The sequence below is a fragment of the Nanorana parkeri genome, unplaced genomic scaffold (genome assembly GCF_000935625.1).
Source record: "Nanorana parkeri isolate BGI_ZX_2015 unplaced genomic scaffold, ASM93562v1 scaffold665, whole genome shotgun sequence".
NCBI classification, from domain to species: Eukaryota; Metazoa; Chordata; class Amphibia; order Anura; family Dicroglossidae; genus Nanorana; species Nanorana parkeri.
This window is the reverse complement of record NW_017306933.1, coordinates 313,345-330,151: the sequence shown is the minus strand read 5'-3', so window position 1 is coordinate 330,151 and position 16,807 is coordinate 313,345. Positions and strand designations below refer to the sequence as shown.

At 45.8% G+C, this 16,807-nt stretch overlaps 1 protein-coding gene across 1 annotated transcript in view; it reads right to left on the bottom strand.

The window, feature by feature from the left end:
- The window catches only part of TBC1D17 (TBC1 domain family member 17), a 68,016-nt gene that overhangs the window by 30,510 nt on the left and 20,699 nt on the right, over positions 1–16,807 (bottom strand). The window contains exons 5-7 of the mRNA XM_018563443.1: positions 12,199–12,403; positions 2,965–3,076; positions 482–643 (exon numbers count right to left, since the gene is read on the bottom strand). Coding sequence (XP_018418945.1) covers positions 482–643; positions 2,965–3,076; positions 12,199–12,403 — 479 coding nt within the window. The remainder of the gene's footprint in view (positions 1–481; positions 644–2,964; positions 3,077–12,198; positions 12,404–16,807) is intronic.

Genomic DNA, 16,807 nt, shown 5'->3' with positions numbered 1-16,807 from the left:
ACAGGTACTGTGTGTACTTGCGTGCAGCGGCCTGTACCTATGGATGTGGCTGCATGCAGTTACACGCGGTTACAGGTAACCTGAACATCTGTGCCAATCCGGGTGCCCGAACTTGTATGCAGACAGTGTGCGTCCAAGTGCAGGCACCTGGATCCGCACAGATGTGCAGGTTCGGGTCTGCATGTAACCGTGTCCTCCCATAGGGAGGTACAGGCTGCTGCACATAATTACAGCTGTCCCACCGTGTTTCAGGACAATGCATGAGTGTGCGCTCTGAATGGACGTGCATGCCCATGTGACTGAGACCTTAGACATATGTATCTCAACTGTGTATTTCGTCGTTTGAATACATTTACATTTTTTATCACAAATGTGCACTTATCCTTGAATTTAGGAGATTTGGTATTATGCTCAAAGTATCGGAGGTTAAAATCAGACCGTCCACTGTGCAAACTCTAAAACCAGCCCATGCATAACTCACACAGGTAATCACTTCGAACCCTGGTTCATCCTCAAAGCCAGCAGCCATCTCTGCTAAGGGTCTCTGGTGAGGAATATCTTGGGGTCGCAGAGCTCCTCGGAAAAAGTTGGTAACTTTGGAAAATCCCCCAAATGTGGCCGAGTATGGATCCTGGAAAAATCTCTAGAGTAGAGAGAGAGAGGCTGGGGAGAGAGAGAGACAGATTTCTAAAACATTTCTTTGCTGACTTCTGTGTCATCAAGAAAGTCTAGAGGTGATCTTTATTAATGAATAGAGCTTTCAAAATAGGTAGGGGTAAGGTTATCAATATATCTGGATAAAGTCTACACAACTATGAGCTTAAAGTGACATTAAACCCTCAGATTTTTTAACATAAAACAATACTGTAATGTGCGCCCTCCTGTAATCCATGGTTTCCCTTCTCTTTGCTGCTCTTCCTTTTAAATCAGTATCTCTTCTCATGCTGGGCAGAACTTCTGTTTTGCAGCAGACTGCCTTGTCTCTGAAATGGATACATGGTGTCTGTGTGAAGGTTTGCAACCTGAGCCAGCACTACAGGAAGAGGCCCTGAGCTGAAAAGGGAAGTTCTTCCCAAGCATGAGAAGACATGAGGATTTAAAAGGAAGAGCAGCAAAGAGAAGGGAAAAAACCATGGATTACAGTAAGGCACACATTACAGTATTGGTTTATGTTAAAAAATCTGAGGGTTTAATGTCACTTTAAAGCGGACCTTTACCCATATCTTTAAAATCAGAACAAACACACCTTTAGAAATGTTTAGTAATTACAATCTACAAACAGATACTTCTAGGTAATTGCCGGCTTTGTATTCTTTGCATACCTTATTTCTCTTTTCTTCCCCAGTCTTCTGACACTGGCCATGTTTACTAAGGGCAGAATACTAGCTCTCCCTTTACTTCCTGGATTTCTGGCACATGTGACTAGGACATGGGACCATGCACATCATCTCAGGGAAGGAAAATGCTTTTCCCTGAGATCTCATGAGATTACAGACAAGTTTTCCCAGCAATGCTCTGCTGATGACAAGGCAATCCCAGTGTGCATTGCATTGCCAAACTGAAGTCATTTTGCCCTTTCAAAAGCAGGAAGTGAATTCTTGGCAAGTTTCAAAATCACAGCATTTTACACCTGACATGTCTATGTTATTATTCATCATAGATAGAGGGATGCATGGGTAGAATTTGATTTTTGAGTATAAAGGTCTGCTTTAATGATATATAGCAAGAACACAATGTTTAGGACAGGGGTAGGCAACCTCAGCACACCAAATCCCACCATGCCTCTGCCTCTGACACGAATGTCTGTGGCTGTCAGAGTTTTGCAGCGCCTTATAGGACTTGTAGTCTCACTGTAGCTAGAGTACAGAGGCTGCCTATCCCTGCTTTAGGTGATAACACAATAAGAAATAGTCTATATATGAAACAGTTCCTATTTGTATTTCATAATATTCTGTAATTATATATATATATATAAATTAAAAAAAATCACACACACACACACACACACACAGTATATTCTGCACTTCATTGTATACACTGTGATGTACATTATATACGGCACAGTGTTCCAACCTATGTGCTGTGCTGTACAATATATACGTCAAATTGCAGCACTCTTTAGCACAGTGTTGTATAACATATACTCCACACCGCTCCCCTCAGTACAATGTTCTGTACATTATATACTGTACACACTCTGCTAAGTAAACTGTCCTGTACATTATACATTTCATATCCCTCCGTGCTGTACACTGTGTATACATTATATGATTGAAACTCAATACACATCGCACAATTGTACAGCACAGTAAACAGGGAGCTCTTTGAGATCTTAGGGATCAACTACTAATAGAAATGTTATAGCGTATGATCCCTTACTAACAGCATCCTTGCATTTAGATGACTGCAAACAAGAGGTTAAGTCTCACGTTCACAAGAGCTTAATTAATATTTTGTGGGTACTTAATCTTTCGGCACTTACAGAGTATTAGCCATGCTGTAAAGGGAAGTGCTGCCTGCTGCTATACACATCTACCCAGTTCTTTGAGTATGTACCACAGCATCTTTCTAAACAATTAGTCTGTCTCTGCAGAGATGATATCAGATAAGGGATGAGACCTCAAACAAACCTTAGCTCATAATTACTGAGTTCTAAAGCTTAAATCACTGAGCAGATCTCTGAAAAGTGGCCACAGACAGGCAGATCCCAAAGGAAAACCGGTGGAGAGATATCTTCCTGCCCTTGAACGAGCCATATGACTGCCTTCTCTAGCCTTGCCCTCCCTAACCCATAATAAAGAAAAGGATTGGGCCATCTAGTGGAAAGTATGCCAACATGAAGGAAATCTCCTTTGATTGACCAACAAAGACAGCTATGGCCTATTGTAAGCGGCCCCGATTTTAACCTTCATTCAGTTTTTACATACAACAGAACTATGAAGGAGATATAAGGTAACAGCTTACAGATACCAGGTCAGATGAACCGTCATCAAACATCTGAAGCTCATCGAAAGAGTGGGACAGAGCATGTGAGTCATGAGGATAGACCAAGAAAAGACGTGAATCCTTTGGAGAGCTGTGGAGATAAAAAAACATTGCAAACATAAGGACACAATCCCCAGACAATCCTTCTAAAAACAGTTGAGAATTAAAGCTTTACATTTTCTTGTTAAAGTAACACTAAAAACTCAGGAGTTACATTTTAAAAATGCATTCAAGTACCTTAACTATTAACAAACATGTATCTTATTTGTGTATCACTCGGCTGGAGATCCTCAAATCATCTCTGAATTGGTGCTGACACTGTCCGTCCTTCCTTCTAGAGGGGGGCTACTTTTTCTCCCCATGGTCCCTGTGTGTGTTGTAATGTAGTCACCGCTCCGAGCTCGCTCCTTTGATGGACTAACGGGACTAATTTAGGTTAGTACTCGTACTCGCCGAAATGCTCCCGATGCCTATCCAGATACTGGAACTTCTGATATCTGGAACTCACGCGCTGCCTGGCTTCCTGATTGGCCTCGTCACCAGAGAGCATGGAGCTGGCTTTCCGGCCAGTCAGGAAGCCGGGGGGCGGGTAATGACTCGCCCGCCCAGCTTCCTGATTGGTTGGGTAGCTGGCCAATCAGAAAGGTGGCGGCGAGTCCTTACCCATCCCCTGGCTTCCTGATTCACCAGAAAGCCGGCGTCATGCTTCTTCGTCACCTGGTGATGAGGGAGCATAGAGCCGGCTTTCCGGCCAATCAGGAAGCCAAGCAGCAGTGTAGTGACTCGCCGCTCGGCTTCCTGATTGGTCGGGAAGCTGGCCTATCTGGAAGCTATCTGGAAGCCAGGCGGCGAGTCATTAACCCCCCTTGGCTTGCTTCCTGATTGGCTAGAAAGCCGTCTCCATGCTTCCTCGTCACATAGTGACGAGTGGGGAGGGGGGAGCATAGAGACGGCTTCCCGGTTAATTGGGAAGTCCGGCGGCGAGTGATCACATGCCGCCCGCCCTCCTTAAATGGGACTTCTGGTTTCGGTGTTGAAGAGTACCGAAAAAACAGTAAGGTTGTCCTAACTGGAATTCCATCAATCACATATGAGTATCCAAGCATCTGCCCCCCTTCAGCAACACAGTGTTTAGTGCTGGATAATTCCACCTTCCATTTGCTACCATTCCTTCTTATCGACTACTGTGACACATGTTACTGCACAAAAAAATAGCAAAGGCCCTTTTATTTTTCACCACACGGCAATGCACGCAGTGATATGAACGTGCTGCATAGATTAAACTTTTTCTTTTTTTTTTTTCCAAGTGTCGATTCAGTAAAACACAAGCAGTACTATGCAGTACAATGCACAGATGTGAACGGGCCCGCAATCTTTGGTCATCTGTCCGGCTGACTATTATCTACTCCCTTTCTTGTTGCAAAACAAGTCACAGGAAGGATTGGTATGTCCTTGCTAGCAGTTACATTTTCTGATGACGCACAGTACGGTACTAACGTTCAAAGTCAAAGCCTGACTTATTTTACTTACTGTTTGCTGACTGAAAGAAAACTAATAGTAACCCAGCGTAGAACTGCGCAACCTTTACCGCCTACTACAGTATCACAAAACAAGACATTTGACTCATCAGTTTAAGTTTTGTCCTGTTTACAAAATTAGGTTCTTGGTGTTTGACCTCCTAAAACGTCATCTTCTTAAAGGAGCTGTGACATACTGTATACAAATCTGACTATGGGAATCGTTCTCCTCCTGAGCTATTGGCTAGAGGAAACACTCCCCTCAGACATTTTTGTTGCAAGGCAGCAGGTTGGCTCTATCTGACTAGCAGTGTTATGGCGCTTTATTTACACATTACAAGCCCAGGGCTCTAGGCTTGTGATAGCGTTTACTGTCCTGGCTTCAAAACTATGCATTGCCTTGTTTCTGGATTGCTCCTGTAACTGACCTCTTGCCTGGATACAACTACTCTTCGGATTGCTGCCTGCCTTGACCTCTTGCCGAGATACAAATACTTTTCTGATTGCCTGGATATGACTACTCTAATTGCCACCCGCCTTGACCTTTTGCTTAGATAGGACTACTCTTTTGACTGCTGCCTGCCCTGACCTCTTGCCTGGATAGGACTACTCTTCTGACTGATGCCTGCTCTGACCTCATGCCTGGATATGGCTACTCTTCCAATTGCCACCTTCCCCGACCTCTTGCCTGGATAGGACTACTCTTCTGACTGATGCCTGCTCTGACCCCTTGACTGCATAGGACTACTCTTCTGATCGCCGCCTGCCCTGACCTCTTGCCTGCCTACGGCTATCTTTCGACTGCCACCTATGCTGACCTCTAGCTTGGATAAAGGACTCTGTTTATTAGCTGCTGCCAGCCCAGACCTCAGCATCCAGGCAGTCACAAGCCCCAGACACTCCAGCGGACTGCACCTGCCTTAAACCTAGCCATCTCATACAATACACAAACTAATTTTCTCCCTCTGAGGTTGCTAAATGGTGGCAAACTTAGTAAACATAAAGGGGCCTCAAGTGCGACCCCTGAAATGTCCAGAGGTCGGCACAATAGCATTTATTCCTAAACTTAACATAGCAGACATATAAACACTGCGTTTTGCAAATGCATGTTCGTGGGTCGAGGTGCACTGAGTGAAGGCTGCCAATTAATTTTGAGTGGACTGTCAATGCTTCTCTGTGCTTGAAAAAAGATACACCAGCTTTTTCAATGTAGTGCACCACAATGCATGAATGGTTCACATTTGTGAATTGTGATGCACTAGGTATGTACATTGGGGTGCAATCCAAAAATAATGGTAATTCAAGGTGCTGCATTTGGTTCCATTACTGCAACTTACTGCAATGCATAGTAATGGACATGTGCACAGCAGTGCCATTCATTTTGAAAGACACCTCAACACACCTTGTAACTACACCCCAACATCTAAGCACTGTAGCCCTCTACAACAGACAGATAGGAATTGTGCGTGTTTGTGTTGTCATGCGTGTAAACAAAAACAGTTAAGACCCGTTCAGACCTAGGGGCTACTGCAACACACAGTGCTTTGTGCAGTAGATTACAGTGCCATTTATTCTGAAACAAACATGCATCTACAGCAGTGGAAAGCACACTTTGTGTGTTGTGGTGCGTTGGTAGCCCATTTGAAATGGATAGACTACCTAAATGCACACTTGCGGCAATGTACCACAACGCACTGCAGAAGTCTAAAAGAGCTTAGTTTGACAGGACTTTGATACAGACAGTAGTTTTATACTTAAAAAAAATGACAGAAACTCAGTATTTTTTTTTTACATTCTCCTTCTGCTTTGTAGCACTCGCTCTCCATTAGTAGGAAAGGACTGACAACTGACATTAGAGGCTCCAAACAGTCACATGAGCTATGCAGAAAGCACACTCAGCCGCCCTCCTAAAGAACACATTACAACAACATGCTGCTGGTGCTTGTTTTGCATGCCTTGTACCCAACATCTGAGGCTTTGCAACCACTCGATGTGGCCAGCACGGCTGAAGATGCCACAGGCCACATGTAGAGTGCTGGTGGGCTTCATGTTGGGCACCGGGGGCTTAGATGTTCTTAAACTGCAAATATACAGCTATTAGCAGTACTCTATGCCCTACGCACTTCTCTAGCCTAAGGCATAATTATCCCTATGTTCCCTATAAGATAGTAAATCTTCACTTTTTTGAGTTCAGGTCCACTGATTTGGTTAACTGCTGCAACCAAATCATCTTCCTAAGAATTAGATTAGAAGTAGATTTGAATACTGCCTGTCCTAACAAAGGGTCACATGATTAAAAGCCCAGCTTGTGAATTGTGTGGTAATGAAGTTATTGAGAGAAACACAATCCACAAATTTCAGGTCAGGACAGATCACTGTGAAGGTGCTCAGAAAAAAAAACAGGATTTAGCCATTTTGCCTGCTGCAACACCTAAAAGCCAAGAAATATATTTTTAGAAATGATTTTGCGTTATGCTGTGTGAATAGGAACAGATAACAAACATTTAGAGGAGTTTTCTCAAATTTGACTGCAAAAGTGGGAATACATTTTAAAGGCAGGGGTGGGCAACTCCAGCCCTCCAGCTGTGCATTAACTACAAATCCCAACATGCCTGTACATATCAGTCTTGCAATGCCTTAATGGGACTTGTAGTTCCACAACAGCTGGAGGGCCGGAGTTGCCCACCCCTGCTTTAAAGTGTCAATTTTAGGACAATTTCCTGCTACCTTTCCTTCGATTAGTGCACTAGAACATGGAAAAGTTCAAATCTATGTCAGCTTTATTGTTTTTTTTATCCCTATCAGAGCCAAGCTGAAGTGTCACCATGACAGGAAGTGAGCGGAAATCTACCCAGAAAGGACAAAGACAGCAATCAAAACCTGAAGGATGTTCTATCCTTTCCCTCTGACAAAAAAAAAAAAAAAACAGAAAAGAAGTACTGGCTGGAAATGGGCTTTAGGGCTCATTCACACTACCCATGCACATTCATTTCCAATGGAGCCCCAATACACATACAGCAGCAGCACTTACATTTTTGTGCATTGAAGTCCATTCATTTTGAAAGGGCTGCCAAATGCATGGATGCATGCTTCGGCACATTCAGCTGCGAATGGTACCATAAGGTATGCAGTCGGCAGGAGGGGACTTTGTTTAGAATGAAGACTTATTTTTTGCACAGCTTTACTTTAATAAATATGAACTTTATGAGTCCTTTAGTGGTCAGACATTTATTTTGGTTTACACCAGAAGACTGAGGAAGCACTCTAATCTCTGTGAAGCTGCACACGCCGGTCTGTGGGCTAGCCCCTTGAAGCAGAGGACCACAAAAGGGGGATGTCACTGGGACACTTCTGTTGGCAAAAAGGCATACCTGGCAGGTTTGTAATAACTCAGGCCTGATGACGGATGATTTAAGTAGGTCAGTGACAATGGCAAATCTCTGCATTATGATAGACTCCCCTATTGCCCCCCGCACATCCCCCCCTTCACATACCTAAATACCTCATTTTTGGCCATAAGATAATGGGATATCTTATGTTACGGGGTAACAAAACACTGTTTCTACAAAGACTTCCCTGCACAAAGCAGTGCCATCGGACCCTCTTTCCCGACAGAGGGATGATCTCCTCAGTGTGCTGCTTCTTCATTGTCCAATCAATCAAAACACAACAGATTTCAGTGCCTTCCACAACAGAGGAGGGAGAACAGAGAAGGTAAAACACCTTAAGGACAAAGGCCTTTTTTTCATTTTTTGTTTACATGTTAAAATATTGGCCCTAGAATTATTGCTCACCCTCTGGCATGTGCGGCGATACCAAACATGTGCAGCACAATCGTCTTCTTATGTAGGCGCACCCGACGTGTTGTTTTTTTTTAACTTTATTTTAATTGCTGTCACATAGGGTGGCTTACATGCACCCCATGTGATAGCATATTAGTGGCGACAGGTCCTCTTTAAAGTGATACTAGGGATCTTTTGGACCCCCAGTATCACCTTTCTACTTTAAATAAGCGATTGAAGTGCAGATCGACTTCAATAGCTTATTGCTGGGCTTCCGGAGCCCAGCAACGACAGCTATGGGACCGGAAGTGATGCAATACGCGTCGCTCCTGGTCCCATAGAACAGAGGGGAGAACAGTCCATTCACCGCTCTCCTCCCCAGCTTCCCATGGACACCCGAGATGCTGGTCCCGGGCCCGTAGGAGGGGCAGCGTTGCCCGGGAAATACGGCGCGGGGAGGTGGCCCGTTTACCGGAACATAGAAGCGATCTGGCAGCAGCTGAGCCGCCAGAATCACTTCTACTGTAAAGCCTGCCGCTGACTCTACAATTATGTACAGAGTCCTGGCGGAGTCTGTTTAACCCATTCAGAATTCATGACGGGATTATCCCATCATGGGACGTGAAGGGGATAAGGGGGCCCCTTTGTAGAGGCACTGCTGGAAGGAGAGCAGACAAGTTATAAAGGGGTCAGGAGGCCCCCTTGTAGAGGCACTGTCACTTTATCCTGCATTGGCAAGGTAACCATTCCTCTTTAAATAAAGTTTGGGCTACAGGTCCCTATTACCCCATTACTCGGAGAAGCTCATTGAGGAATACCCAGGCCATCCTAATTGCCTAACTCAGCTCTTGTCAGCAACACGCAGGTTCCGGCAGCAACCGTAGTACAAGTAAGTGAAACTCTAGCAGTTATGACAAGATTAGCCTCATACATAATACATAGGGAAACAAATAGGCCACTCAATAATTCTTTCGAAGCTGGAATGTCTATTAACGGTTATGCTGTCTAGTCAGTTCCAGTATTGAAGTTCGAGGCTTTTCAATCTGAGCTGTACGGAACTGAAAACAACATCAATATATCAGTCTGCAAAATACAAGCTTGGACGTTTTACAGCCGGATAAAGTGCGCGAGATCATCGTTCTTTGCCTGAGGATAAAGATGCAGAAAAGTACAACATTTTACATTTGTGTACATTCACTTTATACTTTCTAAGGAGAGAATCAAGTGAAATTAAAGTGAATCTGCGTTTTTCCTCAAAAGTAATAGAACTTGTAATCAAACGTGCAGAGCAGGACTTGCTTCGGTTTTGGAGAGAGGGGTGTAGGCATTGCTACCACTTTCTAAAAGTCACCATACACCTTACAATCTGACCATACAATCAACTTAAGATTTACCATAAGTATGTCGTGTGAGAACCTACCAGTGCCGTCCCTACAATGAGGCAGCCTGGGGCTGTTGCTCCTGGGTCATGTGTAGGGGGCAGAGGCAGAAAGGCATGGCTGCTCTGCTGCACAATATTTGCAGTGAGCCTGCCGTCCCCTTTCTGGCCAGAGTGTCCGAGGTGGGGAGGTGTGCAAGTGTATACACATCTCCCCGCTCAGCTCTTAGCACTCTGGGACAGTCTTTTCATTGCTCTTGCCAGGAGGAGCTCAGCGGGACACCAAGCAGAGCGTCCCAGGTTTCCAAGAGCTGCGCAGGGAGATGCAGAGCCCTATACATCTCCATGACAGGCTCTTAGCAGCGTCACTCTCCACCACCCCAACCCCCCACCTCCGCACTGCAAGGGTTAAGTGCTAATTTTTGTCTAAGTTCAAAAATAACAAAGTTACACTTACCCAATCCTCCAAGCCGGGTTGCTCTTAGACCGATCCCTTCTGCCTGCCTCCTCCTCCACTGCAGCAATGATGTGTCCTCACGTCCTATACACTGCATATAGAACATGATGACTCACTGGACCTTAAACCGCTGCATCAGAGGGGGAGCAAGGTGGAAGGGACTGGTCTAAGAGCAAGCGGGCTCTGAGGATCAGGTGAGTATAACTTCTAAGTGTGGGGGGTTCTGCAGACCGAAGTATGAACTTGTTGACCATTCTGTCCGGACCACAATTCAGACCTCTGCTCAATGAAAATTTTACTCACCGGACCTCCTTGAATTTTAATTCACCACCCCTGGTCTATGGGAACCTTTGAGACCAAATTACCGGCATCCCCAGCAACGTCCTGCTATACACGTTTTATGTGCAATAATGGGATGCAGTGTTGTCACCCGAGGCTACTCTCCTGATATGAACTACACACACCTCCCTCTTTCTTCATCTCCATTACATAAAGGTGCATTGCTTTGTAGCTCACAGACAATAGCTGAGAAAACTGGTAACATCGTTTGAGATGTCAGCTCAGTCCAAGGGGATTTATAAAGACACCATGTTTTGGCAGGATCAACAGGAACTGTTGCAGAAAATGTACTTAGCTCAGGATTAGACAAAATCTCAGAAGCCAGGTCGCCAAAGCTTAAAAATTACAGCTGGCACCTAACTTTTGAGGTTTTCTTTAGAAATGAAGCTGGCTCCTGGATTGGACAGACTGGCTCCTGAATTCCATATGAATTTGTCCACCCCTGATTATGCCTGAAAAAAGAAAACAGCTGCCCCAGCACCTACAGCAGGGGTGGCCAAACTGCGCCCCTCCAGCTGTGGCGAAACTACAAATACTATCATGCATCTGCCTCAGTTGGCCATGCCTGTGGCTGTCAGTGACTTGCAATGCCTAATGGGACTTGTAGTTTCATCACAGCTGGAGGGCCGCAGTTTGGCTACCCTTGACCTACAGGGTTATTCACAAAGCTGCAGTAGGCAGCCGAGTACATAACCGAGCTGAAGTGAACAGAGCCGAACGACGTTCGGCTATTCACTCTGGCTCAGTACGGCTGATTTCAGCTTGGCTGCCTTCAGGTCAGCCAAACATGCTCTGTATGTTTGGCTGAGCCGAAGTGCAGAAGGACTTCGACTCAGCCGATCCAACATCTGGATCAGCTGAGCCGAAGCCGGCAGCTCACTCGCTGCCGTTCGCCCCTATTCTCATAGGGGCAAAACTGCAGTGAGTGAATAGCTGAATACCGCAGAGTGGCATTCGGCTCCGCAATTCTGCTCGGTACCTCCGTGGTATCAAGCAGAATAGAAAAGAAGGGCAAAGAATCTTTAAAAAAATAAATTGCAAAATGATTCAAAAACTTTACAAAAATAGGAAGATAAAAAACAAAAATATTTTTTTTTAAACCATTGGGAGGAGCTAACAGTGACAGCTAGCTCCGTCCAACTGTTTTCTATTGGCCGGCACCTGCTAGAGTCTTCTAGCAGATCCCTGCCAATGAATAACAACTGGGCAGAGCCGTCCGTGATATCACAGCCGGCCCCCGCCCAGTTGTTATTGTTTAATGACGGATCAACGTCCCCAGGTCATTTGGAGACGCTGATCGGTCATTACAACTGGGCGGAACCAACTGTGAGATCATGGCTGGCTCCGCCCAGTTGTCATTTGCGGGGCGAACGGCCGGCGTTCGGCAGGCCGCTCGCCCCGCTTCGGCTGTCACTTTAGCTCAGTCTGAGCCGCTCGGCAGCCTTCAGCTGCTGTATGAGCTATTGTGAATAGCTCGTATAGCAGCCCTTCGGTTCGACTGAACCAAAGGGCTCTGGCGGCTGAAGAATCAGCCGTAGCTACGGCTGTACCCTTCGGCCCGATAGTGAATAACCCCAAATGTCTTGTAAGCTGCAATATATGACAGTTTTGGTCTTGGGTGTAAATATACTTTAATTAGTCTTACAGAGATAGCCTTCAAAAACTAGAGTCATTATGAGCAAGCCATCCTCAAAAATACATTCAACACAAGAAGGATCAGGGAATATCTTCAGTACTTACGTTGCCAATATGATGTATTTTCGGATGGCTTTAAGCAGAGCCTTTGTCCCACCCTGGTGAAAATGCAGAGCTTGAAAGGTGACCCCCTCCTTGGTAACAAATATGAGGTAGGACCAGCCCAGGCCAGGTTTGCTCTTGCGAATGGACTTTAGTTCTGATAAACTCAACGAAAATGCCCATTTCTCACGATTACCAGGCTTTGCAGCTGTAGGATAAAACATGGCAATCGCAATTAAAGTGAAGCTGTTTGTGGGATAGCTGGTCTTCCTATGGGGAGAGCCAGAGTTTCCTGTCGCCCTCAATTTGTACACAGAACCTCCAAAGGCTCCAGCTACACAGATACATCAAAAGGTAAGATTATTTCTAGGTATGCTGAAAGAAAAGGAACACATAGAAAACATGCAGCAAATCTGACGGCAAAAAAGAAAATAGACTTTAACTACCTGCTGTCCGGCCATTGTAATTAAACGGCCGGACAGCGGCTTCTTGAGGGCGGGTGGGCGTCTTTAGACGTCCTATCCCGTTCCGCTCGTGCCCGCCGCTAGGCGGCGCACACGAGCGGGAAACCAGCTTTGAATGTAAACAGCCAGCGATGGCTGTTTACATACAAGCGTTCGGGCGTCTGTAGAGACGCCCGATCGCTTGTAATATCCGGTCGGGTGTGCGGGCCACCCCTCTGTCGCAGCCGCTGCTGGCGATCCCGGGCTTTGCTGTTCCCGATGTGAGCACGGGCCCAGCACAGCAGCTCGGCGGCTGGAGATCAAACGGAGCTCAGTACAAGATCTCTGTTTGATCTCCTCTCCTCTTCTGAATGCAGGCAGTGATGTGTATTACATCACTGCCTGCATTCAGTGTCACTCTGCGGTACAGAAACCGGAGAGAAGCTGGTGAAGCAGGTCTCTGCTTCATCAGCTTCTCTGGGGGTCCCTAGGTGACATTAGGGGTCTTAAGACCCCTGATGTCTCCATAAAGAGGACCTGTCACTGCAAATTGGCTATCACATAAGGGAGCTCGCTTGCTCCTTATGTGATAGCAATAAAGTGCAGTGGAAAAAAAAAAAGGTTTTAAAATTTGTTTTAAAAAAAATCACATATCAAAGCAATAAAATTAAAGCCCCCCGTCCCCACACGCAAACATGCGTCAAGCCCGCCTACGTGCGAAAACGCCAATTACATCCATTGCGCCGCACATGTTACATATCGCCGCGAACGTCGGAATGAGAGCAATAATTTTAGGGTCATCAATCACTGGTAACACTAAACTGATGAGCTGTAAAAGCTTTTAAAGCGTCGGCTATGGTCAATTTTGAGTATGGTAGTTTTTTTGCGATTTAACAGGTGCGTGCAATTTTAAAGCTTGACATGTTTGGTGTCTATTTACCCGACGTGACCCTGTCTTTTATATTTCCCCAAAAAACTGGTTAATAATAAATGTTTCCTAACATAAATGTAAAAAAAAACGTTTTTTTCAAAATTTTCTGTCATTTTTCCTAATTATAGTAAAAAATTTAAACCCCAGTGGTGATTAAATACCACCAAAAAATCTGTCCCCAAAATTTTTTATAAAATTCATTTCAGTACAGCGTTGCATGACGGAATAAATGTCAGTCAAAGTACCGCAGCGCTGAACACTGAAAAATGGCCTGGCCAGGAAGGGGGTCTAAACACCTGGTCTTGAAGTGGTTAAAGTAAGTGCTAACATTAACATTGGGGGGAGGGAAACATTTTTTTACTTTAATGTCACTTTAACGCTTTCCAGTCCACGGGTAATCAAAACTTTTGTGACCAAATTAGGAAGTTCTGGTATGCTGCAGTCTACTAAACAGTAATCCTGGTACCACTTTGCATGATAAAATGATTATCACACCCCTGGTACCTTCTCTGCCTCCACCCAGTGCAGAATGGGGACACACATAGGGTAAAATGGGGCTGTTGCTGAACTCCTTCTGTTCATATCCTGCCAGTCTCTGATAACAATAACCTAGAAATAAAGTATGCAGCCAGTGAAGTCAGAACTTCTTGGCCAAACACAAGTCAAATTTTGTTTGGAAAAAGTCATTTTTGGAACATTCATCTGATTTTGTATTAGGTAATGAGATGAAAACTGACAATCGTTTTCCGCCATTGTAACAAAACAAAATCAGAGGAGCAAGGATGGCAAACTTTTCTCTAACAAATAATTTCTAATAGTGAATGTGGTTTTTGTTCCGGAAACTCCATTCATTCCAAAATTGAATGTTAACTGAAACAAAATCTACCAGCTTATGGCCAGCTTTAAGCTTGCCATATACAGTACCTATAGATTATCTGCAGAGTTTCTATGGTCAGATGGAAAAAGTGCAACAGATTCCTCCATCTATGCTCAACTGTGTGGCTGGAGGAATCTCCCGCTGGGACAAGCTTCAGTATCTTGCTAGTCGGCCCCGCTGGCTCTCAAAACACCTGAACAATCTGATTGGATGCCGGCATTGCTCAGGTATTTTGACAGCCAGCAGGGCCGACTAGCAAGATACTGAAGCTTGTCCCAGCGGGAGATTCCTCCATCCACACAGTTTAGCGTAGATGGAGGAATCTGTTGCACATTTTCCATCTGACCATAGAAAATCTGCTGATAATCTACCAGCGTATGGCCAGCTTTAGTCTGCATACGTGTTCTAAATAAGTAGCTGAGAAAATATTGAAATCATTGGATCAACCAGGAAACTAGTATTTTCAGAACAAGGTCATTCAATAGCTGCCCCCTTATTACTCCAGCGGTAGATTTCCATTAAAATGTGGCCAGTGCAGATTCAGGTCATCTCCATCTTGTATGAATAATCGAACACATACCTGACAGTTCTTGGGGGCGAACCTTAGTCCCTACTCTGCTGATGACGGCCCAGTCTGGCTCATAACCGGGGTCAAATAATTCCTCTTCAGCTCGGCATGCTTCACTACCTGGAGATTCCTGTTAATAAAGTGTAAATAGAAAAAAAAAAAGATTATGACATCATCTTAAAGCAATTCCAGAAAAAGTCCTTAGCGTAGCCAGCATGCACATACTTTCTAATGTGTTCTCCATCCCGGGGACCCCTGTATGGCCAGGCTCTGTATTATGTACATTGTCATTACTTCCCTGCCGAGGCCCTGCCTGCCCCCTCCCACCTCATGCAGGCCAGACCTTGACATTGTAGGCAAGTATAGAAATAGAAAGCTCCACTAGGGGCCTGCATTGCATTACTGCAGCCACTTTAGAAATCATGTAGTTGTAACAAGTATTTTACATCTGTAGGGAACCTAATGCTGATCTTTTTTTTTTTTTTTAAAGAGCTCCAGGCAGAATAAAACGTAACCCCTGCAGTGGGGCTACACCTGCACTGCAAGGGTTAAGTGCTCGTTTTGGTCTAGGGTCTAAAATAACAGACTCACCCTAACTTAATGATGTCAGCCTGCAACAGTCAGAGCTGTTACTAGCAAACTCTGCAACAGATTTAAAAAAAAAAGCTGTTTAGGAAAACGATATAAAATGAGGCAGAACAAGCGAAAAAAACAAACACAAAGTTTATATACACTTTAACCCTTCCACTGCCACTGATGTAACCTGTTACATTGGCGGCAGCGTGTTGCTTTTTACACACTTCCGACTGCTATGGCAGCTGCGAATGTGCTTACACTTCATCAACCAACTCTCGGCTTTTTACTGGATGCGTTTCCTTCCATACACACTGTATTGTGATGTCCCCCACCAACACCATCCATCCTGGTCTCCATGCTTCTCCTGCAGGCCAGGCCATGGTGGGTGTCAGTGGGTAAAGCGGAGGAAGATCACAGATTGACCATTCATTGATCATCCCACCAGTGAGTGATCCTGGAAGCAACAAGCATTTCATCACTTCTGGTGTCAGTGCCGTCATTCCCCGGCAGCTGTGGCCAGGGAGGAAGCCTATCACATGCTGTACTTACAGCACTGCAGGAAGTATAGGGCACTGCGGGAGAGCACTGCAGGAAGTATAGGGCACTGCGGGAGAGCACTGCAGGTAGCACAGGCACTGCGGGAGAGCACTGCAGGAAGTATAGGGCACTGCGGGAGAGCACTGCAGGAAGTACAGGGCACTGCGGGAGAGCACTGCAGGTAGCACAGGCACTGCGGGAGAGCACTGCAGGAAGTATAGGGCACTGCGGGAGAGCACTGCAGGTAGCACAGGCACTGCGGGAGAGCACTGCAGGAAGTATAGGGCACTGCGGGAGAGCACTGCGGGAAGTGCAGGCACTGCGGGAGAGCACTGCGGGAAGTGCAGGCACTGCGGGAAGTACAGGCACTGCGGGAGAGCACTGCAGGTAGTATAGGCACAGCAGGAGAGCACGGGGCACTGCGGGAAGTATAGGGCACTGCGGGAAGTGCAGGCACTGCGGGCGAGCACTGCGGGAAGTGCAGGCACTGCGGGCGAGCACTGCGGGAAGTGCAGGCACTGCGGGCGAGCACTGCGGGAAGTGCAGGCACTGCGGGCGAGCACTGCGGGAAGTGCAGGCACTGCGGGCGAGCACTGCGGGAAGTGCAGGCACTGCGGGCGAGCACTGCGGGAAGTGCAGGCACTGCGGGCGAGCACTGCGGGAAGTGCAGGCACTGCGGG